Below are 26,950 nucleotides of genomic sequence, written 5' to 3' on the forward strand. Positions count from 1 at the left end.
GGCAAACCAGCCTGCAGAACCCAGACTGAGCACGTAAACAAGTACAAATTGCAGTTTGCCCTAAATCAGTTTAATTCAGTGTAAAACTAACAGAAACTGTTCCAATGAAACATGCAACTTCCAGCAGCTTTGACTGCTAGCATTAAGAACTCAAAACAGGTGAAAGCAGGTGAAATTCCCCTGTGCAAACATGTGCTGTAGTCAGACATTTCCAAGGCAAACTCCAAACCCACTCCAGTTACACAGCTTGGCTACCTGTGTCTCTGCTGCTTTTCTACTTCACACATCACTGCTCAGTGAATCAGCCACTCACTGATTTTTTGTTTTCTCTTTTAACACACTCAGCTTACGACTGTGCAAATAAGATTCCCAAATCCATTCCTCAGATCAAATAAAGGTAATTACAGAGCTTACTGTGGGCGATTCCCAGTGGGAGGGTGGGAGTGGCCACGGGTGGGGCTGCAAGGTGAATACTGTACATGCACAACAGAGAAAATGGGAATGTACCACACCCATCATAAAACATGCTGCCACAGCCAGCAACAGAAACCATTAGGGTGGATCATCATACACACCTTCTCATAAAGACAGAAAGATGGCATGAGATCCCAAGATGAACTCTCAAGTCACAGGGAGATGAGCATGACTCACTGGGAGAGAAAAGGAACCTAAAACATATTCTGAGAATCCTGAGGGATCTATGCCATGTGCCCCCCAGCTTTCCCCTACATGATGCTCCCCAAAGAGGATCAATAGGGAACACTTTTGTTGCATCCAGCCCTTAGCTTTCAATAGGTAATTCAGGAGAACATCTTACTATGAATCATGGTTCATACACCTGCACATAATCAAGGAACAGGGTCATAACACGTTACATGTTGGGCGCAGAGTAGCTGGTAATTCCTGACCCATGCTTCTTATTATACCATTCAGGGGTTCTCACATGTTTTGAGATGTTAATCAATCTCATGTCTTAATATTTGTCTTCAAATGCAAATGGCACTTGCCTGTTTTTTAAAATCTAATGGTGAACTGTAAAAAAAGAGATTTTATATAATGTGCAGCCCATAGACTGCTTTGGAAAGCAGAAACTGGCATGGTCACAGTGGAAGGAAAAGAGATGCATTGGAATATAACAAAATCATTAATAATGTGATGGAAGAAAAGAGAAGGACATGGATTTTCATTGCAGGGAGAGGAAAGGAAAGAGGATGGATAAAGGAATACTTAGGAGACAACCTGCGTAAGTATAGGAGAAAATGACACTGAAGGGAACAAGAGATGATATGAAACAGAAAATAAGAGTGAAGCACAGATGCAGGGTCTATGAGGCACACCTGGAGAAGGGCAAAGTGGTAATTCCCCAGAACATTCTCCTAGCTGTCAGCAATCTGCAGCTCATTCATTTTTGAGCCAGAGAAGGTCTCTCCATCTACTGCTCGACTGAACAGCTGGAGCTGCTTTATCTTTGATCCTTCCTATGATTCTTTGGCAAATCACCTGATCGTGCTGGCAGCTCTGCTCCACTTGCTGCATCCATACATTGCCACTCCCCAGAGCTGCTGGAGTAAGACTTAGCTCTGAATTCAGTGCAAAGAATTCAGTTACGTGCTGGCTCTGATCAGCCCATGAACACCCTGTGCCGCCGTTATCTCTTGTGCTGGTCTGACCTGCCAACCCAGCTGGTTATTCATGAAGGAATCACACAGTTTCTGTACCATATTAACTACTGCAGCTCTTGGAACCGTGTCTGACTTCATGCTTAGATGTCTAGGATAAAGTAATGAAGTTTCATACTCCTCATTCAGGAAACAGCAGTAGCATTCATCCAGAAACAGGACAGAGTATGCAAAGGGAAGGGTTTTGAAAATCCCATCAGAGTTGCAAAGCTGGTTGGGAGAGGTAACTTCTTTTCAAATCAGGATCACTGGTAGAGGCAGAAAGATAGACTAGTGTTTGTGATGAGGGAAAAGGTGCAGGGAAAACCAAGTCCAAATGACAAGATCTCTCGACTTCTTAGCTCAGTTTTTCCACGCTTGGTTCCTGGTCGGTGCTGAGTTCCCTTTCTGCTGAGCTAATTATATTGGATCAACACCTGTGATGAAAAGTTCTCTACCAAGGGCTCCCCAAAGGATGGGTCTGCCCAGTCCACAAGAAATGCAGAAACTCTTCCAGTGTTGTTATCTCAGCCACACTGCACGAATTTCTGCCATGTTTTCTATTTCTGCATAAATTAATATTTAGTGTTAGAGATCAAATAACACCCAAAATGAAAAGGATAGGAAATGCAGCTGAGGGGAAACTATGACCTGGTGTTCTCAGTTTTGAGTAAATTTCTGTGTAGTTGGAGAGTATCTGCTGTGTAAACATCACGGCATGTCTTGAACACTACCTGTAGCTTTGGTGCTGCCACCCCAGAAAGGCATCAGCAAAACTAGAAGTAGTTCAAGGAAGGGCTGCAGGTAGAACCAAAGGTCTGGGATGGCTTCAGGATTAGAAGTTACCAAATAAGTTTCAGCCCAGAAAAGAGGCAATAGTGGGGAGGAAAATATAAAAATAATTTAATCAAACACATACACAAAGTCCTCTGCAGGGACAGACACACCCCTCCTTCCTCACAGCTGGTATCAGAAGTAACAGATGCAGGATAAAATAAAAACAAAAAAGAAAAGCTAGATTGACATCTTAAGGCTGGGAACCTGGAATAAAGACCTGAGAGACAGCAACACTGCCTTTCTATGTTACTATGTTCAGCTGTGCAAAGTAATGCCCTGGATCTGCTTCTTAAACTGTTGCTGTTTTTTCCATACAATAGATTTAGGACAAATGCCTTTTTTTAAAGAAGGGGGAGGAAAAAAAGAAAAAAAACACCAAAAAAACCCCTTGTTCAGACAAACAGTTGTTGTATTTTATAAGTGTGTCCCTCCAGCAGACTAAACACCTGCTGCAAACAAGCCACATTTCTCTCCACCTACCAGAAAGCACCTGGATATTCCAGAGCTCCCAACCACTCCTGCTCAGGAGCACATCTGGGCATGGTGACAATTACCCCCAGTCTCTGTGTAGTACCCAATGATCACTCAGCATCCAGCCTTGCCTACAGGGAGCCCCAAATGAAAAGAAATAAACCTTGATAATTCAGGAATGATCTCATAAAAAAGGGCATCCTTCTCTTACACAAATTCAGGACCTTGATGCAGATGACTCAAAATAATGGTAGACTTCTTAATGACCTATGATAATGCAGATCACTGCACTGCCTATCACTCTGAAATTGCTCAGAGAATTGCTAGATCATTTTCTTATCATTGTTTTTCCATCTGTCATCAATTCTTTTGCTATTTCATTATGCCACCATGTTTCTAGCAACCAGTTCCCTTCAGGAATATTTGCCTTAATGCACAGTCTTAATTCACTGCTGCATGTGGATGGCATCCACTGATTTACCTTCTCTCAAAAAACTTGTAATGAAAATAAGAAATGACATTAGAGACAATCCAAAACCCTGCAGTACCTCACTGGACAACTTGGTCTGGTTAGATCTATCAGATTAAGCTCATCATTATTCCATTCAGATGTCAGTTCACATATCAAGTCTCGTACCCAAACGCACATGGAAATACTTCACAACCAGATCTATTCAAGCAGAACCTCCACTGCTATGGAGCTCTGAAAACCAGCTACCTGCACGTAAACTCCTCATAAGTTGTTACTTTCAAGCTATTTATTTCATTCTCAAAATAACTATTCCATAGGAACTGATTCACAGGGAGAGGTGTAACATCAGGGGAGCTGTGATGCAGCTGCAGCCAAACCCTCTGTCCTCCCCTGTAGTTACTCCTAAGATGGCAGCAAACACACCTCACCTAATGGGATGTAGAAAGGCTCTCATGCTTGCCAGCTTTCCTCACCCGTATTTGAGATTCTCACTGCTCCAGCCCTGATGAATTAAGTTTATTTTCCACATGCTCTCTCTAAATATGCAAAAGTTCTTTCCAGAGATGCTACATGTGGGCAGTAACCACCAGCTAACCACAAGAACTGAGATCAGAACTCCTGAAAGAGGAAGCAAAAATAGCACAGTTAAATTAAGCAAAAACTCACAAACAGATCTAAATTCAGAAGAGAATAAAACACAATCCTTAACAGCTCTGTAAAAGCTCTTCAATATCCTAGAATCAAGGTCAAATATGTACTATAAAGAGAAGCAAGAAAGCAGTAAGAAATCACTGTGGCTAAACCAGAGGTTAGTGCTGTGCAGATTGAAATCCTGCTCCTGGAAATGTCTTCTAAAAATAGCACCAGCCTCAGTGACTGGAATGTTAGAGATCACCAAAGAAATCACAGCTATCACCAACCATGATCCAGCACAACCTCTGGTGTCAGCTTGTCAGGCATAAACTCAGAAAGGTCTTTGCATTCATTCTAAGTGAATTTAAAGTTTCTGATTCTCATTAATAAGTCCCTTTTCTTCTCAAAGTTTCCCACTTAAATAATTACATGTAGAAATGTCCCTGTACACGTGGCAAGTGTTGGTCACAAAACTGTGATCAGTTCTACAATATTTGGAACTTGGCATAATTGGGGGGCAGATTTTTAACTATAAACTGTCTTGGAACGTTAAAACCTTTTGGCTTCTCTCATATCTCACATAAAAGATTTGGGAAAAACATCCCATGTAGTTACCTCTTGCACTGGAAAACCTCAGTGTGATTTGGAGAGGAAAGAGATGATTTAGTGCTTGGGGGAGGGGGCAAAGGAGCGAGCAGATCCCACAAGGCAGTGTCAGGCAGGGATCAGTGAGCTGCCTCGGGCACGCATGCAGAATGAATTATGAATTGGGGAAGGTCCAAACACACCTTCCTCTGATGAAACCTGATCCCAGCCCCAAGGGATGGAGAGGGCACTTACAGTAACACGCAGCGTTTGCAGCAGGTTGGGTTGCTCAGACGGCCCCGTGCCGAGCTCTGCTCAAGTGCATCAGCAGCAGAACATCCCCCACTAGCCAGGAAAGACACAAAACCAAGAATTGTTTGAGCTGTGGATTGCTGCCACGGGCCTCCAGTCATGCAGAGCTAATAGATCAGCTGCTGTTACCCTGCTCATCCAAACGCTCAGCTGAGGTTACAGTTTCTCACTCTTTTTTTTTTTTTTACAGATAGTTATCTTATCACAGGAGCCTGGGATTGTCACGCAACATTTACAAAAGTAAAAGTGACATGGGCTGGGGAGAAATGGTTCCAGCTACATCTGGGATCATCAGATACCTTTTCCCAAATCAAAGCATCATTGTTTTCTTTAACACGGCCTACGTCTAGGCAACCCACAACTTCCTTAAGCTCTCTGTCTTCCAGGAACAGTTTATTGTAACTGATTTATTGCCATCCTGATTATTGGCAACCTCCACTGACTCTAGTTTCTTCTCTCTAAAAGAAAATTTCTCAGTAAGTGATCTGATTTCTCTTTGCTAAAATCTGTATTAACAGCGTTTTGTTGGGTTTTTTTTAATATATATTCTTCCTACAAAAGAAGTTTGCCTCTAACCATAACATCTTAAAAACAACAAAAAAAATATATTTAAATAACAGAAGCAGCAAAGATTTTCCAGTATGTTCAGGTGGCAGTTTCTGCTCATCTGTGTTCATAGCCTGCTGTGATACGTAGCAGTGAAAGGGAAGCTGCAAAGGGCTTTGGGAGCAAGAAATGTGGGCTCCAAGAAAAAAAATGAGAAGGTCAGAAGTACAAGGCCAGAGGTTTTTCCTCTCACAGCAAGACACATCCAGAGCATGGCATTTCTAGGCTCAGGGTCTTTTGGAGAGGCAGCTGTTCCTGAGCTGCTGAAGAGCTGTGCTGAAATGAACACAAGAACTGAACCCTCTGCTACGATCACAGGCTTGAGATTTATTCCCCCACACAGGAGATCCCTCTGAAATGGATTCTCAACAGAGGCAGTAAAGAGTCACCGTTTGATGCAGATTGTCAGCTTGACATTGTTTTAGTACAAGGCTGCTTCTCATTTCATATTCAGTAAAACACTTCCGTGATGCAGAGTGGAATTTTTACAGTACTAAAATGACAACAAGGCTCCTCATTTCCCACCAGCCTCCATGAGACAGCAAAATGAAGTTCATCACCAGAACCTGGTGAAACTCCTGGAAGAGAAGGACAATAATAATTTGGCTTTCCCCGACCTTTTGTATGGACTGTCCACAAAACCATGACACCACTTTGTTTCCAGAAAGGAAGTCTGATTGCCTTTAGTAAGCAGAGCCAGACCTTTCTGACCTGTTGAACTAACCCTTCAGATAAAGTTCTTTTTATCTGGTTCTGTCACACATCCTCATGCTAAACAGAATGAGAACAGAAAAGCTTCAGGCATTACTATACTCTGCAGTCAGAGCTTTTTGACTTAAGTATTTTCTTATTTTAATTAATCTGATTTTCTTGAAACCAAGTTCCTCCTTTCCTCTTTACCTGTGACCATTTGTCAAGTGTCTCTTGCAATACGAAAGTCATTAGGCAAGAATCATAACTGCACAACAGCTTTTAGTAAAATTCTAATGCTTAAGACCACAAATGAGACAGCTGGGTTGAAAAATTGCAGTTTTCAAGAGAGGTCAGACACAGCTCTGTATAACCTGAAGATAAGTGGGAAAGCAGCACTGGGGGCAGACACTGTGGGACACTTACAAATATACACACACATCTTTCCCAGTTGTCAGTTTTCCCACCTGCTTCTTTCAAGATCAGAGTCAGTCAGAAGCACATCCCCTCATCAGCCTCCAGTTAAGCTACTGGGAGAAGAGTCTGTGTCTAAGACATTTCTGAACTTTATCTAACACCATTTTTTCCTGAGATACTGCTATAGGTCTCATCCTTGATTTCCAAGCCCCATTGTGCTTTCTTCCCTCAGGCAGTGCAGTCTTACTCATCATAAATACAGATTTCTCTTTGAACTGTAAGGGCAAAAAAGGTTTTCCACATTTTTAAGTGATACATCTTTGTTAACTAAACCTAATAAAACCCTTAGTTATTTACCTAACAGCTATTTAAACACGTGCCAAAGAGTTTGCAAATTAACTCTGAAGTGCCTTTATTTCCCCAAATTGTACACCTGAAATCTAAACCAGAAACCCAGGACACCTTTCCACGGGTTCACATTTGGTGCAGCATTACCTGCATGACATAAGAAGGGGAGCAGAGTTCTTCTTTTACAGGTTCACTCTATAGTTACAGTGAGTAAGGACTGGGGGTGATATAAATAAATAAATGATATAAAACAAAATACCAGATCAAATTTATTCCTCTTAATCTAAGGAACAGCATCAGATATGTCCCATGTATCCAAAGATCAAAGATTGGGAACTTGCAAGGAGAGACAGCTAACAAGAATATGGAATTATTAAGTTGTTTGCACATCTCAGATACATTTAATCATGCAAAACAGAACAAAATGGTGGAAGGGATTGTACTAATAAAAGAGAAAAAAATGAAAATAGAAGTCTGTAGTAACCATCAGTCTAAGTAATGAGAGCAAAAAAACCTTTTACTTGATACAGTCCCACTGAAAGCAGTGGAGGTACATTGCACCATCTCTCCATAAAGCAATATTGCTAAATTCACAAAACCCCAAAGCAATATATTTTCATTAAGTTGTGAACCTACAGAAACAAAGTCATTATTTTTATAAAAAATGTGCTGTAAATTCGTATAAACTCACATCTTCATTGTAATGGCACCTACAGAACATTGAAAGCTAAAAAAAAAAAATGCAGCTGTATTAGGAATTCTAGGATGGGTTGTTGTCCAGCTCTGTAGTCATCTGCATTTAACCAGATGGTTTCTTTTCCAGTTTAAGTTTTAGAAAATATTTATTGCCATCTGATTTTGTCACAACAGGATTTCTACCTGACGTGGGTTTGGTGATGGTTTCACTACTCCAAGATCAATCAAATATTAAGTTTTCTTCTTCGGACACTCTGGAAAGGGACCAACAAGACCTCATGAAGACACAGGGGGATTCAATATCCCCAGCTCAGCAAACTGTGAGTAAGACAGCCCAGTTCTGTTCTCTTTCTTCAGAACCACAAGTTCAGATAGAACATTCAGCAACTGCTGTACTAAATCTCATCCTTCTTAATTTGTAACAAAGTAAGGACTGAGAGCTTCACTTTTGAAGCCTGGAAACCTTAGTTATTCTTCTGAGCTAATCTTAAGCTCCATGCTAAATTTTCTATTTGATTGCTTTAAAATCCTATTACTTTATAAACAGGCAATCTAGCTAGCTAGTAATCCAGTAAAAATGCTACGTTTAAAGTAATTCTCATCCTCTTTCTAAAATAAATTAATAAGCAGACAGAGAGACATCAGAATCTTTTTGCCTGCTCCCTGCCAGGACAGAACACCTTCCAGTACTTCAGAATTCCCTGAGACTTTTTTGGGATAATATTATCTCTCTCCTGTTGCCTATATATTCACCATGTTTCCCTTCCCCAACAGAAGTACAACTGAGAACAGTATTTTCATCAAACAACAGCAAAATAACCATTGTTATACCTATGAAAATTTCAGGTGGAGCACTGGCAGCCCTGCCATCCCTACACAGCTCAAATATAAAACTAAATATAGGGAGGGTTGGAAATCTTATTGAACAAAAGCCACCATAAGTGCACGTATTAGGACTGCAGAGGAGAGTGAGGGAGTAAGAATGAAGGAGTTACAAACCGAGCAAGTTTGTGCTCATCTGAAAAGCCCAAAGGGTCATCAGGTCAGATTTGCTTTCTGCAGGAACCCATGGCAGAACATGTTACAATTGGACACAGTCCCAGGTGCAGGTGACTGAAAAAGCTGTGCCTGCTCCACTCTGCAGGAAGCACTGGCTTTGGGACTCTTGAAAGATGGGTCTTCATGAAGGCATATATTTCTTTACCTGCTCTCCTCAAATACTCTCAGAGCAACTTGGATGTAGAGGGGGAAGGAAGAAAGGGACCACCTGACAATCTGCTCTGACTTGGTGTGGAACACAGAATCTTGCACTTCTCCCCTCACTGAGCACAATTAACCTGCTCCTGACTTGGGCACGTCTTCTCAAAAGGCATCCAAGCTGTTACTCATCCTTGATGTCAGGGAAAATATGCATAATTTCTGGGCTAAATGTGTTCAGCTTCAAGACCCAGACACTAGTTCTTGTTAAGTCTCTCTCTTCTAGATTAAAGAGCACTTTAGTAGCTGTTATTTTCTTTTTGCTAAAGTGCAAAAGGGAAGGGAGGAGATGAGACAGGAAGAAGGTTAAAATGTCTGGCTAGAGCCTACCTGTCTCAGAGTGAACGTTAATGAAAGGAAGTGATGTAACTAGCAACATATCTGGCAGCTTGTAACACCATCAGAGAATGAGATCAAGCTTATTTGACTAAACTTGCATATGACAAGACTTGCACTTATCATATTCCTGTCATGTAATCTTTCATCACTCAATCATACATCATCTTCTGCCTGAAATTGTCAGACCAACTAGTCAATAGTTACCTAAGATGTCCGGTTTTTCCGAGGTGGTTGCACAAATTAAGGTTACTTCAGTCTTCTCAATGCTTTTATTAATTTACTTTTGAACACTTTTTGGATACCAAGTAACCAGAAAAACCTTTAGATCTTTTAGGGCTTCTCTGCATGAAGATGGTTAAAACAAGTAATGTTTTTTTGTCATCAATAGTACATATTTTAATGTATTTTTTTGGAAATAAAAATATTTGTTCATACTCATCCTAAATAGATGCCAATAATTCCTTGCAGGATAACCCCAGCTATAACTGCCAAGCATATGAGTCAGACTGCAGGACAGAAAGGAAGAGTTCAGAGTCTTCTCACAGCCCCAGCCCTGCTTCTCCAGCCCAGGATCAAATCCATGGAAGATATTCCACAAGCCAAGGAATTCACTGTGGCAAGAACAAATTCAAACCATCTTTCAGCACTGAAAAATTCAGACGGTACAGTTACGAAGAAAGTACTGTAGGAAATTATGACAGGTTTCTCAAGAGCAGCAGAAACCCCTTTCACCCTTACAAGAGACAGATCAGTGAAGATGTTTTCCAGGAAGGACACCAAGCCCTCCCACCAGAAGGTTCACCATTCAAAAACGCTCCAAGTATTGATGGTTTTGAGGGTCTACCAGGATCTACGGATCCTGACGAGTCAGAGTCATTTCCTACACACGTTCCTAACATCTCCACAGACCAACCATGGTGTAATGGCCTCCAATACAGCACCACAGGTCCAGATCACGGTTCACAAGTCATGGTCAGTATTTTTTCTTTATTTTTTCCTGTTTTAAATGGTAAAAATACACTTTGGAATTATTTTATTACCTCTTAATGTGACTACAGGACTATACGGTCTCTTCTCAAGCTGCAGGCTAGAGCTCAGCATAGATACTCATCTATTTGTAAAGCTTTCTACTGAAAACCACATCTCAGAAAGATGAACAAGGACAAATTATTTTCCACTGGACAAGACACACAAGTCCCAGATACCCAAATTCTTGCTGACAACAGGTTTTATATTGGTGATTGTCAAACTAGTATTTTCAAGACACAAAAGTTACAAACAGTTAACAAAACTGTATTTTTCAAGCATAAGTATCAGATTTGTCACAACACCTCAGCTGACCTGCCTTTTTCTGGACGCAAATAGAACACAAACTTTAAGACAACAGTACTACTTAAAATTAAAGATAAGATCTGTTTATGGTGTGTGCAGTGTAAAGGTACCTGGGCTAATTCACATTCTGGATAGAGCAGCACAGAGATCCCTGAACGGTAAAATTACCACCTTGTGGAGATACGGGAGATCTCTGCTGTGACCCAAAGTGCAAAGAATATCTTTGTCATCTAGTGCAGACTAAACCAATGGCTCCATCTGCCAGAAGAGGGCCCTAACCATTGGTTCTAAAACACTGTGAGGCAAAGAATTCAAAGGCTACCCAAAGAAAGAGGGGTTAAAATTTATATATATGTATATAAATGTATATCATAATTGGACTAAGACAATTTACCAGGAAATGGAGGGATGTTGCCCAGGTACAGACCTGACAACTGCAGCCATTCAGGTTAAGGAGGAAATTAATCTAAGTATCTTATTTCCTGGATAAATACTTATCTAGGTCAGATGAGTTTAATACAAAACCTGTAAGCAGCTGATGAAAAATATTCCTGCTTTCTTCCCAAATCCCTGGGCTGCAAGATGTAGAGAATGTAAAGCCCTGCAGGAGCCCTTTAACAAGTAAAGTCACACCAAGTCAGTGTGACTCCTCAGGAAAAGTTTGGCTAATTAACATCTCCCCTGTTCAGGCAGCCAGTAGCAGCCCACACACAGCTGCAAAGCTGACAGGGCTGAAGAACTCCATCTATGGTCACCAAGATAGCTTGGACATTTATTAACTCTGGATGTGGGACTGCCTGGTGCCAGGGTAGCCAGTGGAGTCTAGCCTGTGCCCCTACACTCACCTACACCATAAAAGATGGTCATTATAGCCTTGCTTTAAAACAGAAGGATAAGTGCTACTAGGTCCTTGAAATAAAATGTCTGACATCAGCTATCACAAGAGCCTTCCTGGCCATGGATGTGAAGTGGGGGAAGAAGCCTTTGGTGAGTCCCCAGGCTGCAGGTGAAGGCACTGCACCATCCCCTGCCCTGCTGGTCACCAGCTGGGGCTCCTGCTCAGCTCTGCTTAACACAGCTTGTCTGAGCTGCAGCCACACACACGGGATGGTGCCCTCAGCAGCAGCATTTAACTGCCAGGAGCCTGAGCCCTGAGCAGAATCACACCCCGTGCTGAACCCAGGGCAGGCAGCTGGGTCCGAAATTAAGACTTCTTTATGTTTATTTCCACTGTTGCAGAAATAAATCACATTCTTACTGTATTTCCAATATCTTGACCCAGCCAGCTTGATCCTGCTCTGGCACCTCTTTCCTGTGCACTGTAGCCCTCACTCTCCACCTAATGACAAAGCTCCAGTGCCAGCCTGAGGTTCTGACAGCAAGATTGCAAGATACAATCCAGGAGCACGAAAAAGAAAGAGACAGGTGCACATCCCAGAATGAAAGCTGGGGTGGGCAGTTTGTGTATGTAGGGGGGGGGGAAATCAACAGGAACTGTCATTTTCTGAGCTGCTCTTTGTAGGCAACTGGGGCTGGGATTTCCTATTTCAAACAGTATTTATACAAGTGCAGGAAACAACTTGTATACAAAACAAATTCTATGTAACAGTTCCTGTGACAGAACGAAGTTGAAAAAAGCTTAATGAAAGACAAACCAGAACAGCAACAAACGGAGTAATTCTAGTAGAGAAAAAAACCCCTGACATTAAAAGAACTCTCTCCTTGAATATTTTCTAGCAGGATTCAGACATGAAGCTTCGGACATCCCCACTGGAGGGGCAGCCTGGTTTGTACTGCTACCAGCCCCAAGTGCAGCAGATGTACTGCCCCTCCCACCCTTTCCATCAGGTCAGTGCAATATCTAGACTAAAATTCCTTGTGCTTCTCCCGCTGGGGTGCTACAGTAGTTATGGTAACAATACAACAGACAGATGAAACAAGACCTGGGAATTTTGTGTTTATGCAGCTATGTTTGTGTACATACGTTTTGTTTATGACAAGGAGATCTTAGGAAAACCACATCTAATTGCATTTTTAAATTGTAATCTAGACCAAAAAAAAAAAATGGGGGGGGAACGCAAAACAACCTTGTAAAAACGGGGAATCTTGGTACTAATTTTCACCATTATACTCAGGAAAAGTGGCTTTGAAACCAGATAAGTTATTAACATAACTGCTGGAATTTCAGTATCCCAGGAAATTAATAGTGTTTTCTCTTCAGAATAAAAACATAAATATATGGGACTGTGTACTTTAAAATGCAGGCTGAACACAGAAAAACACTTTTCAAGCAAAATTTCAACATCAAGATTCCCTTGTGCTGGATGGCACACACATCTCTGTTGCAATCTCTGTTACATCATCCCCAGTGAAAGATTATTCAGCTGCAGCATAATTGACAATAATGCTGATGATGCATAAGAATGTGCAAAATTAAGGTTGTTCTTCCATAATGGAACTGTATTATTAACACGAAAACCATGCAGGAGTAACCGACATCTTGTTTTTCTTGAGCATGGTTAGATGTCATTTGAGCACCTGTCAGCCCCTGTTTCCAAAGCAATAAACACACAACATCCTTGTAAAATCATACATATATACCTGATCTTACATGGGCTCCCAGTACATAATTATCAAGATTAGTGAGTGTGGTCTGCTGACCTTTGAACACGTGGCACACAGGGAGGTTATGCATTACTGAAAGTAATTTTCATGACTCTGAAATGTCTTTACATAATTTTCTTTAGATGTAAAAGGTGGTGTGGTTCAATCTGTTGAGATTTCCCTCTTTTATGCTCCCTTATCTGCATGTACAACATTTTCAGTAACAAAGACATTGAGGAAGATAAAACAAACAAGATCCCAAAACTTATTGAAGGTGAAATCAAGGCAATGAGAATTTTTCAGAGATACAGTCTGAAATCAGCACACAAAACCAGCACAACTACCAAAACTCTCAACAATTAAAACTGAATTAAAGTTACAGGAAATTCATATATGTAAAATATTTGAACATATCTCATACTTGAGTTACAGCTCCTTTGATCCCAGTGACTGATGCTGTGGAATCAATTGTACCATCTCATTCAGTTTGCTCAGGAAGTACAAAAATGTGATCAGAAGAGCAGTGATTTAAAAGGGTGCAAAGAAAACAGGTTCCCATATGAGATTTCTTTGGGGTTGTGAATTATATGATGTTACCAGTCTGAGTCACTGAAATAATGAACATACCATTCCTCATCAGGGTTTAGTCCCTAATGAGGAAAAAGAAAGGCTATTTTTGGCATGACTGTCTGCACAAGGAAATTTAACTTCTGAAAACAGATGCTGAATGACCAGAAAGAACAATTGACATACGTGGGAATGTTACGTTCATTGATAAAATTAAATCATCTGTCAGAGATTACTGTTTAGGGATTTCATTTGTTGGAATTCTGTAAACCATTACTAAGGACAAACAGAAGCATTCAAACCTCAGCAGTGGTTTTTCATATTTTTAAGTGTGTATTATAAAATCCCCCCCTCACCACAACAACTCCAAGGAAGATGTCTCATCATGACAGTATATAGAGAGGAATAAAATAAGGACTAACTCTATCAGCCCCTTGGAGAGCTTCATAAAAATGAAGGTGACATTACATTACCATCCTAACTTACAAATTGATTGATTTTAGTCATTAAAAAAAAAAAAGGGGGGGGGGGGGGATCCCAGATGAAGGATTAACTTGCCATAAAAACTCTGCAGCAAATAGAAACTCGTTCACCACTGGGACTGCAGTGCAGACATTGTGGCTGTGCAGCAGCACCTTACATCTCCCACACAATATAAATGTCAGGTTTGAGTGTTGCTTTAGCAGAATTAAGCAGCTAACTGGAGTTTCATTTTAATATTTTTTAATTTCTAAGCAGGCACCCTTCCCCTGTCACTGCTGATTTGATACCTCTGCTATTACTATACATTGGCACAAACCACATTCAAAAAACCTACAGAATTAAAGCTGAAATGCACCTTCTGGGGGTTGCTGGGCAAGACACAACAAGCACCAAGAGGAAAGTCTTCCATCCACCTGCAGGCTGGCACTGTGACAGATCTCCCAGGCAGCAGGTTTCTGTTAGACTTTTCAGTATCTGGGCTTCTTAATGTTACTGTAGTAAAAGTGTGGCAACGTGTTCTACTACTCAGAGGGGAAAAAAAAAAATAGGTATAAGCAGCCAAAGTCATAGCAGGTGGAATTACTGCCCATGCAGCATAATCAGACACTAGAAATGAAAGATCATGTGATACAAGACTGAGAAGAAGTGGAATAACATCTTCTGCATCAAACAGCTCCAGTATTAGCATTTTACATTTCAAATTTGAATGGAGCAAATCACTAGGAAGTTGCACTTCAAGAGAACAGGCCCTCCAGCCTGAAGTGAAGGGTGTTCAAACTGCACCTCACTTCTCATTACAGGGATGAGAGATCAACTCCTTTGTTCATTTTGTCCCAGTGATAAAATGGCCTCACCTTCCCCTTTGCTGAGTGCAACACAAATGGTGACTCATAAGAAAAATTACTTCTTATTGACCTGAAACAGCAGACACTTACTGAAGTCACCTACCCACCCACCATAAAACATGGACACCTTTCATGCCAGTTGCACTACTGTAAAACCAGCTCAAGCCTGTCATACCAGACCATTCCCCAGCCTCTGTTCCCTCAGAAAGGATTAATGGCACCAATAAAACAGAAATAATCCCCAAAACACCCAGTTCTTGCGATGACATCACAACCAGTCCCGTCTTAGTATCCCTTCCTTTCAAAGAGCCACTGAAACCAATAAAATCAAAATGGGTCTGTGAATTGCCCAGTTTTCTATTCTGGTCAAAAATCTGCTCACAAAATCAACAAAGTAGGCAGCCCAGAGCTGCACACGGGAAGCAGTTCACAGCTGCTCTGGAGACTGCAGCTTAGCCCAGTGTTTAGTTCCGTGAGCCAGGACATGATGAATTCTGCACATCTCATTCCTTCCACCCTGCTTACTGTAGCAAACAAAGTAGTGTATTTGGGAAGTTTTTCCACGTTCCAGTTCAATATCAGAAAGATAAACGCAAAGAGGTAAAAAACTCAGGCAACAGAATTACTGAGACACTGAAATAAATTATTCAGAATCCAGAATAAATGTATAAACAATGAACATTTTGCAGGCCTATGATAACCTCTCACAGGCATTTTAAGGGGACAAAGAGCAACAGAAGCTATTGGTCCAAAAATAGGTTTGACAATAAGAAACTAAGGAGCAGTGTAAACTAATCAGCAAGAACATTTTCCCAGCAAGTCTCGAAAGCTACACAATGATCTTTGAGGGGAACCATAAAAACCTCCTAGAGTTCTAGAAGGAAACAGTAAAACACCAGAACAGGGCTCAGCAGTCTTTGAGTACTAGGGAAGGCATGCACACACATTTTTTAATAGCATATGACATCTGACTCCTAATTTTGGCCATGTCCTAGCCCTGGCATCTGGGAAGATTAATCTGCAAGAGGCAGAAATTCCTCTCACACTGTGCCCTGAGTTCAGTGGGAGCCTTTGCCTCACAGAGAACCAACTGCTGCTATCTTCCCTTAGCAGGGTAGTGTTTCTTTGTTCTTGAAAATGGCTTGCCAGCAGGTTTAAACTAATTTTGAAAAGAAAAATACGTTACCAACTGCTGTGTTAAAAAACTGAGAACAAGCCTGCAGAAACCCTGATGCAATCCAGGCTATCTGCATTATCTCCCCTCTTCCACCTATTTTTTTTTCCATTGACATATTTCTATCATGGTGGTGACACAACAGGCCAGCCATGTCTTTAGTATGTCTGAAGGGCTGGACAGGCTCAGAGATCTCCTGAAGATAACTTGGCATTTCAGTCTCAGGTCACATTCTGCTGCTTGTTTCCAGGGGTGAGGTGAGGGCAGCAAAGCTATCTGATTTTGGGTGTCCCAGCTATTCTTTCTAGGTTTCTGATAAAGACAATGGGGAAAAAAGAGAAGCTGCTTGAGGTGGTGCTAAACAGCAGTGGAGCTCCTGGCCTCTTGGAGAAGGCTGTTCCTTGGTGCTGCCTGTGAGGGAACCCACACGGATTCAGGCAACACAAAAACCACCTGTGAGAAAAACCTCCTCTGCCACACTTCTGCCCCATGGGATGACATGCACTTGAGGGGACATATTCTTCTCTAATAATATAGATAGAATCTAATCTATAAGAATCTGTAGATCCCTCTCTACCTAAATAAAACAAAAAAACACACAAAACCAAACCAGGCTCCACAAAAACTTTCCTGTTTCTTCCTAGTTTTCAGTGATTTTACTTACTAGACTTATTTTTCTTGGTGCACATTTTTTGAGGTACTTTATTCTGTTTTTTTTAATGTAAATAAAATTATAACATTGACTTAGCTGTCTGCATAGTGAAATGTTATGAGGGTGGATGAGCAGGCGAGATACTTCAACTGTAAAAGAGATTGCTCAAGGGAGATATGATTCTGTGATCTGGAGATGATTAATAGGGTACTATTTTATTTTTCACAACTCAGTAGCAGAACAGGCAATAATAAAATAAAGTTGTTGGGTTTTTACATACTCAATTTGGAACAGACTGCAACAGGATCTGTTAGCAGCCAACACAGAAGTGAGCTCCTCTCCACACATGCTGTGTCTACTCTGTGAGCATTAACCAGCAATATTAATGATTTTCAGTACCATGCTAGAAAGGCTTTAGGTCTGGCATGACATAAATGTTGTTAAATGTAGGCAGAGGACAACACCATCACAATTAAATAGTTTAACACTGTTATTAAGAAATGTTTTTGGCAACTTGTTGCTAAGTAATCTCTCTTTTATTCTATCATCAGTATCCCTCAGGAGGCAGCTATCCTGTGACTTACATTACTTCTTCACACTACCCTTACCAAAGAATTGCCCCTCAAAGCAGTCAAGAATCCCAGCAGCCTCTGTTTCCCAAACCCATCTACTCCTACAGGTAATAATTTATTTTATTCTTTTTTCAAATCCTAATGTTACAGGAAATACAGTGTTTGCCCATGGCCTATTTCCAGCATAATTTGCAATAACATGCTTACTCTTACTTGTCTTGTTCCCAGTGTGCTCTGTCCTGTTTGCACGAACCACAGCATGTTCCAGACTCTGGGGCCAAGGGAGAAATGAAATGCTGTAGAGCATGTGAACAGCCTTGATCACCCCCACAACAGCTGGACATTTCTCTCAGACAAAACCTGAGTTGTTGCAAATTTCATCAACACAAGACTAACCACTCTTAGTTGGCTTTTCCTTGTATTAACACTGGTTTTTCCCTCCAGTTACCAGGGCAAGGAAGTGCCTGGAAAACATATCAGATATGCCAGTCACTGCACAGGTTTAGCCCCCAGAGTAGATCAGACAATTTTAATTATACCTTCTCTCACTGTCAGTTTGATATTCCCTATGAGGCCTTCATCAGTCTAAGCACTAAAGCACAACCTTAAATAAGTATACACCAGCAGGATTTGAAGGCTGTGGTCTTGGTTCCCCTTTCAATTACTTTAAACCCAGGTTGGACACTGTGCAGTTTGACAATTACCTCTAGAAGTAATGGAGTGTAAGGAGATGGCTTATGAACAACTGCATGGAGATGAGAAGCACCCTTGCAATTCATGCTGCAGCAGTGAAAGCCAGAGTAATGACACACATTGTGAAAAACTCTTTTTTTCTCCTTCTAAGGAGTCCAGAAGAACAGGCTAAAACACTTTTCTTTCTCTCCTTAAAGCATCCTGATCTTCATGGCACTCAAAAACAGCAAAACAGGGAGTTTGCCAGTCAGTGAGATTTACAATTTCATGACGGAACACTTCCCTTACTTTAAGGTGAGTTCCACAGGGAGGGGGGCAAATCTCTCCCTAAGCTTACCTGGCAGCAGGGGGGATAAGGGAGGGGATTCAGTCCATAAGGGATAATTTCTTAGTAGATTAATATCAAATCAATTATACCTATGTACTTCCGTGATTGCTGGTAGACAACAAGTGGCCATTCCTCACTAGCAACTTGTGAAAAGGATAAATATTTAGAACAACACTTCCATTCCTTCCTCTCAGATCTCAAACACAGGCAGAACTGGTCTTGTGACTTCCTCTGCCATCAATAGCACCTCCAGACTCATGTGGAAGCAGAGGTTCAAGGTTACCTTGCTCTGCTTTGGAGCTGGGATATCCGTCTTGGGCAACTTCATCACCTGCCTGCACTGTACAGAGAAAAGCAGAACATGTGAGAAATGGTGCTAAGCTCATAATTACCCAGTAGTGCTGGTGGAGGTAAGGGTGTATGGTTTGTAGCAGATACTATTGAAATTGAAAGCCATGCCATAAAAGAATGGTTTCCTGCATTTGGAATGGAAGTGGAAAGAGATTAGTCAGCACATGACCCAAGAGTAGAAGGATTACAGTTAAGATTTTTGGAAGAGCCATGATAGAATCATCAACTGCTGCTCAACACAGAGCTTTATTACTGCTGAGTCTTCAAAAACACCTCACTGAGAGTCCAGATCAGGTGACCTGCAAGTGTCAGCAAGGCCCAAAAATGAAAGTAGGGCAACAACAATCTGTCCTGTTTCCTACTGCAAATAAACATGCAGCAATTAAATCAAATTTAAAACAGCTACAGAAAGGTAATTCAAACATCTGAGCTAAGAAATAGCACTAGGAATAACTAAAAAGAAATATTCTGATGCAACTTTGCAATGGTTTTAGACACTAAGGAAAAAAGTGTCTGAAAATATAAATTTGAATGTCAGTAATCAAAGAACACGTTACCATGAAGGAAGAACTGCTGGGATCCACTACACTTCTGTATTCCCAGAATTCCAGATTTTCTCCAAAAAGAATCACTAGCTACATCGTTATTTCTTTACAAATATAAAATATAAAGTCTGCCACCATAATTCAAGAAGTATCCCATCACAGCATGAGTGTGAAACCAATCTGAAGCTCTCTAACTTTGTTAAGTCACAGGGACACAACTGCTTTGTAGGATAAACACACATGAAATCAAGTAATGTCAGTAACCTAAACAGGGAAAGGAAGAAAGACTGCACAGAAAACATAGTAGCTGTACATCTGTTTTCATTTTCAAAGCAAGAATAAAGGTCAATATTTGTATTTTGTTTCTTACAGAATATTAACTCAGTTTTCCATGCATTTACCACCAGCTGCAAAAAAAAATTCTAAAAAAAAATAATTGTAGTAATGATGAATAAGCCAAAGCAACACAGTTTGAGGATTGTGAAAAAGGTTCTAGGCCACAGCATCTTAAACCAGATATTTTTATCCCTACACTTCATAGCATAGTGCACAGATCACAGGACCCGCAGCAAAGTGGTGCATCCTTATCTCATTATTGTTTTCTAGAAACACAGCACGAGTGCCAAGCAGAGAGGTGGGAATATTGAAAATATGTTTTACAGGCATGTCCAGGGTTATTCATCAGACCAAACTGGAATTCATTCCCCTTTGTCTTACAAAGCAATTGATTAATAAAATTAATCAGCAGCTTGCAAACCAAATGCTGCTGCTGCTGCCAACAGGCACAGAATTCCTCGGGCACAAGACTGAGGAAGGTGTCACCTTCCTGCTCCTGAAGTTATTCTGACACAGCAGAGACATGAGGGATATATATCCTTTCCTCAACCAGACTTTGTGCATTTATATATTATATTGTGTGTAAATGTGCAGACAGGTGCTTATCTGTCTGTATAGGCACAGATGTGTGTGGACATCTCTCATCTGTACAGCTGGCATATTTCTATCACACCTTTAAATAGCTGGTTTATACTTCATCTAAACTTTTTCCTTCTTACTGATCCAAGCTTGCCCATTCCACAGGAGTTGATTTTGGTGGTGGTTTGTCCTTTTGGAGACCAACTCCTTTTTAATTAATTTAAAAATCCATGAGAATGAGGTCACTGCCCTCATGTGCAGTACAGGAACAGAAGGTGCAGGAGGTACAAGCAGCACCTTCACTATTTTGTGATGCCTTTATTTTTGCGTTTGACTTAGAAATACAGTCAAATGATGGAATAGTTCTATTCTTAAGATAAGGAGAGGGGGAAAAATCAAGCAAATATTATGCTTATGGGCACTGAGCCCTGTCTACCTCTGGTCTTTACAGCAGCCCACAGAATTACCAATATGTGGCAAGAAGCAAATATCCTGTGTCCTCCCCCCTTTTTTTTTTTGCAGAGTCCTCAGCAAGATAAATATAAAAATAAACAAAGAACATTTTATTGTTGCTACCAGAACTCACTAAATAGCACAACAGGGGGAGGGGAAGCAATTTAAGCTGGAGAGAAACAGCATACAAGTGTACACAGAACCTTGCTGGGAGACATGAGATGATACAAGCCTAGTCAAATTAACTTGTATTCGCTGCCGCAGCAAATTCAGTTTCTATGATGCAACAATCTCATTTCTAGTTGAAACAGAGCAATCCAACTCCTACGTCCTAAAAAAAAAAAAAAAAAAAAAAAAAAAACAGCTACACAGCTAAAGTTGAATTGCTCTTTGATGTACCTCTCCCTTCTCCTGAGACCTAGATTTAAAGAGAAAGGGTTTTGCAAGATCACTGAACTCTTTAAACTTCAAGAGGCGGTCAGGATCAATGGGTCTGAACCATCATAGTTTTTGCTTGTCATCCTTTTTTTCTTTGTGGTGATTAGTGAGTCTAACAGAAAGCTTTAATCTTGTTAATTGGAGTTATTGCCAGTGGTCCAGGAGGTTAGAAAGGTCTGTGGTGTGGTGGAGCTGCCAGCAGCACTCTCTCGCAGTGCCCAGCTCCACACAGCTCTGCCCACACTGTGCTCAAGGCAGCGGTGGCAAAAGGAGCCATAGCAAGGAGATCCCAACTAGATGAAGGCAACTTCATGAGCCAAAGCTCAGCTCATTAACTGACAATCAAACCCTGGTGACAGAGCTGCCACATGAACACCCTGCCAGGGTGCTCTCCAGGGCCTTGCCAGGGAAAGCACTATTTTTTGCTGCTGAGCAGCCCCAGGTTCAACACAAGAACCTGTTCAGCAGTCTCCAGGATAAATCCAGGTACTTTTTGCTCTTCCTTTTCTAAAACTATCTCATGGTTTACACCCCCACACATTCTGAAAACCTCTGAGAAACACATGCCACTCCCATCTTCCCTGCTGCTTAGCAGAAACACTAATTATCCTGTCTAGATACAGACAGAGGGCTCTGCAGCCTCACGTGTAGGGCAAGAAACAGGAATATTCCTTTAGGTCACTCAGTAGCTAAGTACAGATCTTAGGAGGAACAGGAAGAGGAGGAACTAGGAGGAACAGTTTTGTTTACTTCTGAAACTGCCAGAAAGCAACTGGAATATGATCTGCAAGAGAGAAAAACCAGGCATCATCTCCAGCATTACCCCATGGCAGAAAGGGTTTTGAAGGGGTTTTTTATTGTCTTATTTTTTTGCTAACAGAAATGCCTGTTGTCTCTCCTATGGGGCTGGATAACAGAACAGTGAAATGCTGACATCAGGTGGGCTAAAAGGGTAGAAACTGTGCTGCTGTGAAGGGAAAATAGCTTCTTTTTTTTGGTAAATAACATGTATTTAACTTCCACAACTAATTAATCTTTTTTAATGAAGAAGGCAAGTCTTACATTTGACCCTCAAATGTGTCTTCTGGCTGCCTGACTAAGGAAGCAGAAATGAGTGAAATCAAATAAATACAAAAAAAAAAAACACCTTACAGGCAATAAGAGGACACAGTGCCTTTGGTCCAAGATCAGTATTTCAGACTAGCAAGGAAACAGGCCTTTCCTTTCAGAATCTGGGCATGCCCAGATGAGGGTATTACCCTCATCATCCCTTACAGCAATATTCCTTTTCCAAGTTCTTTTACAAGCAATCAGGAAGAAAAATATTGTAAAAAAAAAATAAAATTCATAACCCAAGGGTTTGCACTAGTTTTTCTTTTCTTTCCATTCTTGCAGTTGAATGGAAAACTGTCCTCAGGAATCTCACCCCTCATTGATCAGCAATGGCCTAAATAAAAACAGAGGAATCATTTAAATGAAGTTGTATGTATTGTTCAAAGAACCTTCCACCTTCCACTACTCGGTTAAAAATAAGTTAAAAGCAAAAAGACAAAGTGATGAGATGTAGAAACCTCTATCTCCTCTGGAGGGCTTGTGATTAAACCAGTTGATGATTTACTTGGTTAGCACACAAAGGTGCATCTGCAGGAGGATGCTCAAATTATTTTGAAGTCTGCCTGGACACCTGATTTGAGTCAAGGAGCACACAGTCCTTCAACTAAGTGTAAGAAAATTTTTCTGGATGTTCCAAAATAGGTTAAGAAGATGGATTTCCTCTTAGCTCACAGTTCTAGAATATAATTCTTTACATACTTAATTCTTGTGATTTGCAAACTCACTCTTAAAAAAAAAATAATCCAGCAGCCCCTCTGACAAAACCAACTTTCTTGCCTAGAAGTTCAGTTACTATTTGATCTGATTCCTCTTCCCACACAACAGGACTGCAACATTTTTGTGGCTTCCTTCTAACACACAAGTTCCACACTGCAGAAAGTATCATCTAACCACACAACTTATAAGCTCAAAGCATAGAAATACATCTGTTTGGGTGTTGTTGTTGTTTTTTCTTGAAGTTCCATTCTTAGGTTGGATTTGTTTTTCCAGACAGCTCCAGATGGCTGGAAGAATTCTGTGCGGCACAACTTATCTTTGAACAAATGCTTTGAGAAAGTGGAGAACAAGTCGGGCAATTCTTCTCGGAAAGGCTGCTTGTGGGCTCTGAATCCAGCCAAAATCGATAAGATGCAGGAGGAGCTTCAGAAATGGAAGAGGAAAGACCCTGTTGCTGTAAGGAAGAGCATGGCAAAGCCAGGTCAGTGATAAGTTGGGGCTTTTGTTCTCAAACCCTGGTCCACAGAACTTCCCTTTGCAATAGGCACCAAGGGGTGTAAGAGAATTTTTGCATGATTTAGGAAACCAGTTAAGAATTTTTCCTGGTTACAATGGGGTTGGCAAAACAAGAACAAGAAAATTAAAAAGGAGAATTAATAAGGCCTGGTCTGGCAGGGGTGCTTCCAAGTAGGCACAAAGAAGTTTCACCAGGAAAACATTTGCTCTTGACATCTCACTAAACTTTCAGATTAAAACAACACTGAAATAAGTGCTATAGAATAAAGTTTGAAATCAACGGATAAGCTATGCAGATTAAGGCTCTGATAGGAATAAGGATGTCGTGGGCTTTCGTTTTGTTTTGCAGAAGAGCTTGACACTCTGATAGGTGACAAAAGCGAAAAGCTGCGATCTTCAATCCTGTCCTGCAGTCCCACTGGCCTTGCAAGTGCATCCCACTCCAGGCAGATGGCAGTCCAACCCCATTCCTTGTGCGAGCCCCCCCTCTCCGCCGGGATACCCCAGCCCCTGCACGGCATCCACGCATCGGGAGCTCTGCATGCCAAGAGCCCCTTACCAAGCTTGCTCGGGGGGCAGCAGACGGGGTGCTACCCGGCGCCACAGGGCTTTCCGCCCATCTCGAGTACGTTAATGCAACAGCCACCCGACCCTCAGCCCCTGTTCCCGTCCGGGGAGGCTCAGGGCGAGCTGAGGCCGCAGCCCAGCATCCCGCAGGACTCGCCGCTGCCCGCGCAGACCCCCCCGAGCTGCGGGGTGAAGCTGCTGGCGGAGCACTCGACGGCCAGGACAGTGCAGGACACGCTCCTGCAGGAAGGAGACCTCAGCAACGATATCGATGCTCTCAATCCGTCCCTGACCGATTTTGATCTCCAAGGTGGGTATCTAAGGCATTCCTACTTGGCAGGGTCAGGCTTATTCCATCACATCACAATCCAGCCTGCAGGTCCTTCTTGAGAAGCACTTGTCCTCGCCCTGCTAGAAACACCAGCCTGCTGGGCTACCTCACCCTGCATAGCATGGAATTCTGCAGTGTATCTTTAGAAAGTTTCCCAGGAGAATGACTTTTTACTACAACTGTTGATATTAAATACTGCAGCCCAGCATTGGAAATGTGATGGTTTAGTTCAGACACATTTTCCACTGAACACCAATCAAGCTCAATTATTTGGTGCCTAGCAAGAGAATTGTCACATGAGGAACACAATGAGAACTGATTTAATTAACATGATAACGTTTTTTTTCATCACTATTTATTCAAAACCTTCCCTCCACTCAGGAGAATGCTTTTTACTCCTTCAAAGGCATTAATATAACCTCTGCTCTGAGCAATTATCTTTCTTAAATACTTAGTCATGTAATGCTGACAGTAAAGTCTTTATATGAAATAATGTAATAATCTTGAGCAGGCAGAAATTTGAACACCAAGAACATGGCTTTCCATGCACAAATGAGAAAAAACCACCACCAGGTTTATGTGTATATATATTTATGTGTACACTTAAACAAAACCTGTGGGTTCTAACTGATAAAGCTCTTGCTGCACCAAACAACAGACAAAAATTGCCTTCCTGCACAGACAAGAAGTGAGACATAAAGTAACATAAAAGACTAAGCAAAAAAAAAAAAAAAAAAAAAGCAGCCTTAATAATCTACATGACTCAGGCAGTGCAATTGCCACTGTCCTGGCACAACCATTCTGCAATCCTGCCGTGCCCACATTGCTCGGCCAAGATTAACAACACAGCTTTCTGAATCCTCAGCTTCCTCCTCTTGCAGGCAGCTGGATCTCACATTCCATTCATTTCCCTTAACTTCTTTCCATTCCATTCAGTTAATCTGGAGCATGCTCACTTGTACTGTGAGTATTCTGTGTGCTTCAGCATTGTGGTAGGATTCCAGCTTTCCTCTGTCCTTGCTCTTTACCTTGAATTATTTAATCTTATCTAAGCTTTTTGCTTTCTTTTTAAAACAATCCCATCTCAAATTAGAAGTCCTAGAACTTAAAACAGGCTTGCACACTTGGAGTAAAATCATTATACATAAACATACATGAAAAACAAAACAAAACCCAAAAGCTCTCCCAAGATAAAACTACTTCTAGCAAAAGGGCCAAGTATTGGATAGTCTGCAGGTGGTGGGTAGAGCTTTGGAGCAACATCTCCCTGCTGAGGAAATCTTCAGTGATGAATACAGAAAATACAGCCCTGCTGCAGTAACTTCTGTAGTGCCTTCATGTTGGTACATGCTAGAAAAACAGTAACACTTCTAATCTTCTGATTTTTCAGGTCACTCACACATCCAGTAATTTCATTTGCAATCCAAAGAACACTACTCCACAAGAACATGAGAAGGCCAGGTGTAAAGTAAAGCTCTTGGCACAGTTATCCCACGAGGTGCCACCAGCTCTTCCATCTCTTACAAAGACAGCAGGGTTATTTCCTCTCTCAACACCATTGTGGGTTTTTTTCAAATAGAAGTTATGCTTTATAAGGATGTATTTGCAACGGATTCTTGACATTTATCAAGTGAAATAATTTTCTTAAATTAATGCTGCTTTCTCCCACATTTAAATTTGTTACAGAGACAAATAATAACCTTATAAACAACCTCTTCCTTTTCTCAATCACAAATGATTAAGAGCACCTACACCTACAACACACACACAACCGTAAAGTTACTGATTTCTCCCACAAAACAATGTTTCACAAAGCATATATAAGGAAGCTGAATCAATCCCTTTTGTTACAGGAAATCTTTGGGAGGAGCTGAAAGATGACAGCCTAGCTGTGGATCCTCTAGTTCTCATTTCATCATCTCCAACACCTTCTCAGTGTTTCCCTTCTCACTGCCAGATGGAGAACAGCAACAATGGCAACATCCAGCACGGAACTGCCCACAGCAACCTCCCCGACCTACAGCTCACCACTCTTTACTCTGCCTTTATGGAATTGGATACAGTGTCTCCTGCCTACCTAAGTAATTCTGGATCCAAACCTATAGCACTAATGTGAACCACGCACCGATCTAATTAGTATTATTTCGTCTAACTACAGTCCTAACCATCACACACACTCACCTTTCTGATTTCTGTCAGCTGAAACCATGTCCATCAGAACAAGAATAATCTTCTTCCAGAACCTGCCCGCAGGATATGTAGCTTTACTATGATAACTTTCTACAGCCAGGTACTGAAAAAAAACACAACAAAACCAAAACAAAAACCAAACCATTATTTAAATATAATATTGTTAATGGCTGAACTGGTCAACATCATTTTATCGAGCCACTCATCTTCTGCATCCTCCAGAAACAAATGACTGTGAGAGGA

The 26,950-nt window shown here is 41.2% G+C and overlaps 1 protein-coding gene across 1 annotated transcript; it reads left to right on the forward strand.

Moving 5' to 3' along the window:
- Positions 1 to 7,925: 7,925 nt before the first annotated feature.
- Positions 7,926 to 26,633, forward strand: FOXN1 (forkhead box N1). The gene is made up of 8 exons (XM_051635926.1): positions 7,926 to 8,045; positions 9,790 to 10,293; positions 12,391 to 12,501; positions 17,530 to 17,657; positions 18,441 to 18,537; positions 23,377 to 23,584; positions 23,969 to 24,496; positions 26,371 to 26,633. The coding sequence occupies exons 1-8, from the start codon at positions 7,926 to 7,928 to the stop codon at positions 26,631 to 26,633; spliced, it is 1,959 nt and encodes a 652-aa protein (XP_051491886.1).
- Positions 26,634 to 26,950: the final 317 nt, after the last annotated feature.

Source organism: Apus apus, chromosome 18, assembly GCF_020740795.1.
Source record: "Apus apus isolate bApuApu2 chromosome 18, bApuApu2.pri.cur, whole genome shotgun sequence".
NCBI classification, from domain to species: domain Eukaryota; kingdom Metazoa; phylum Chordata; class Aves; order Apodiformes; family Apodidae; genus Apus; species Apus apus.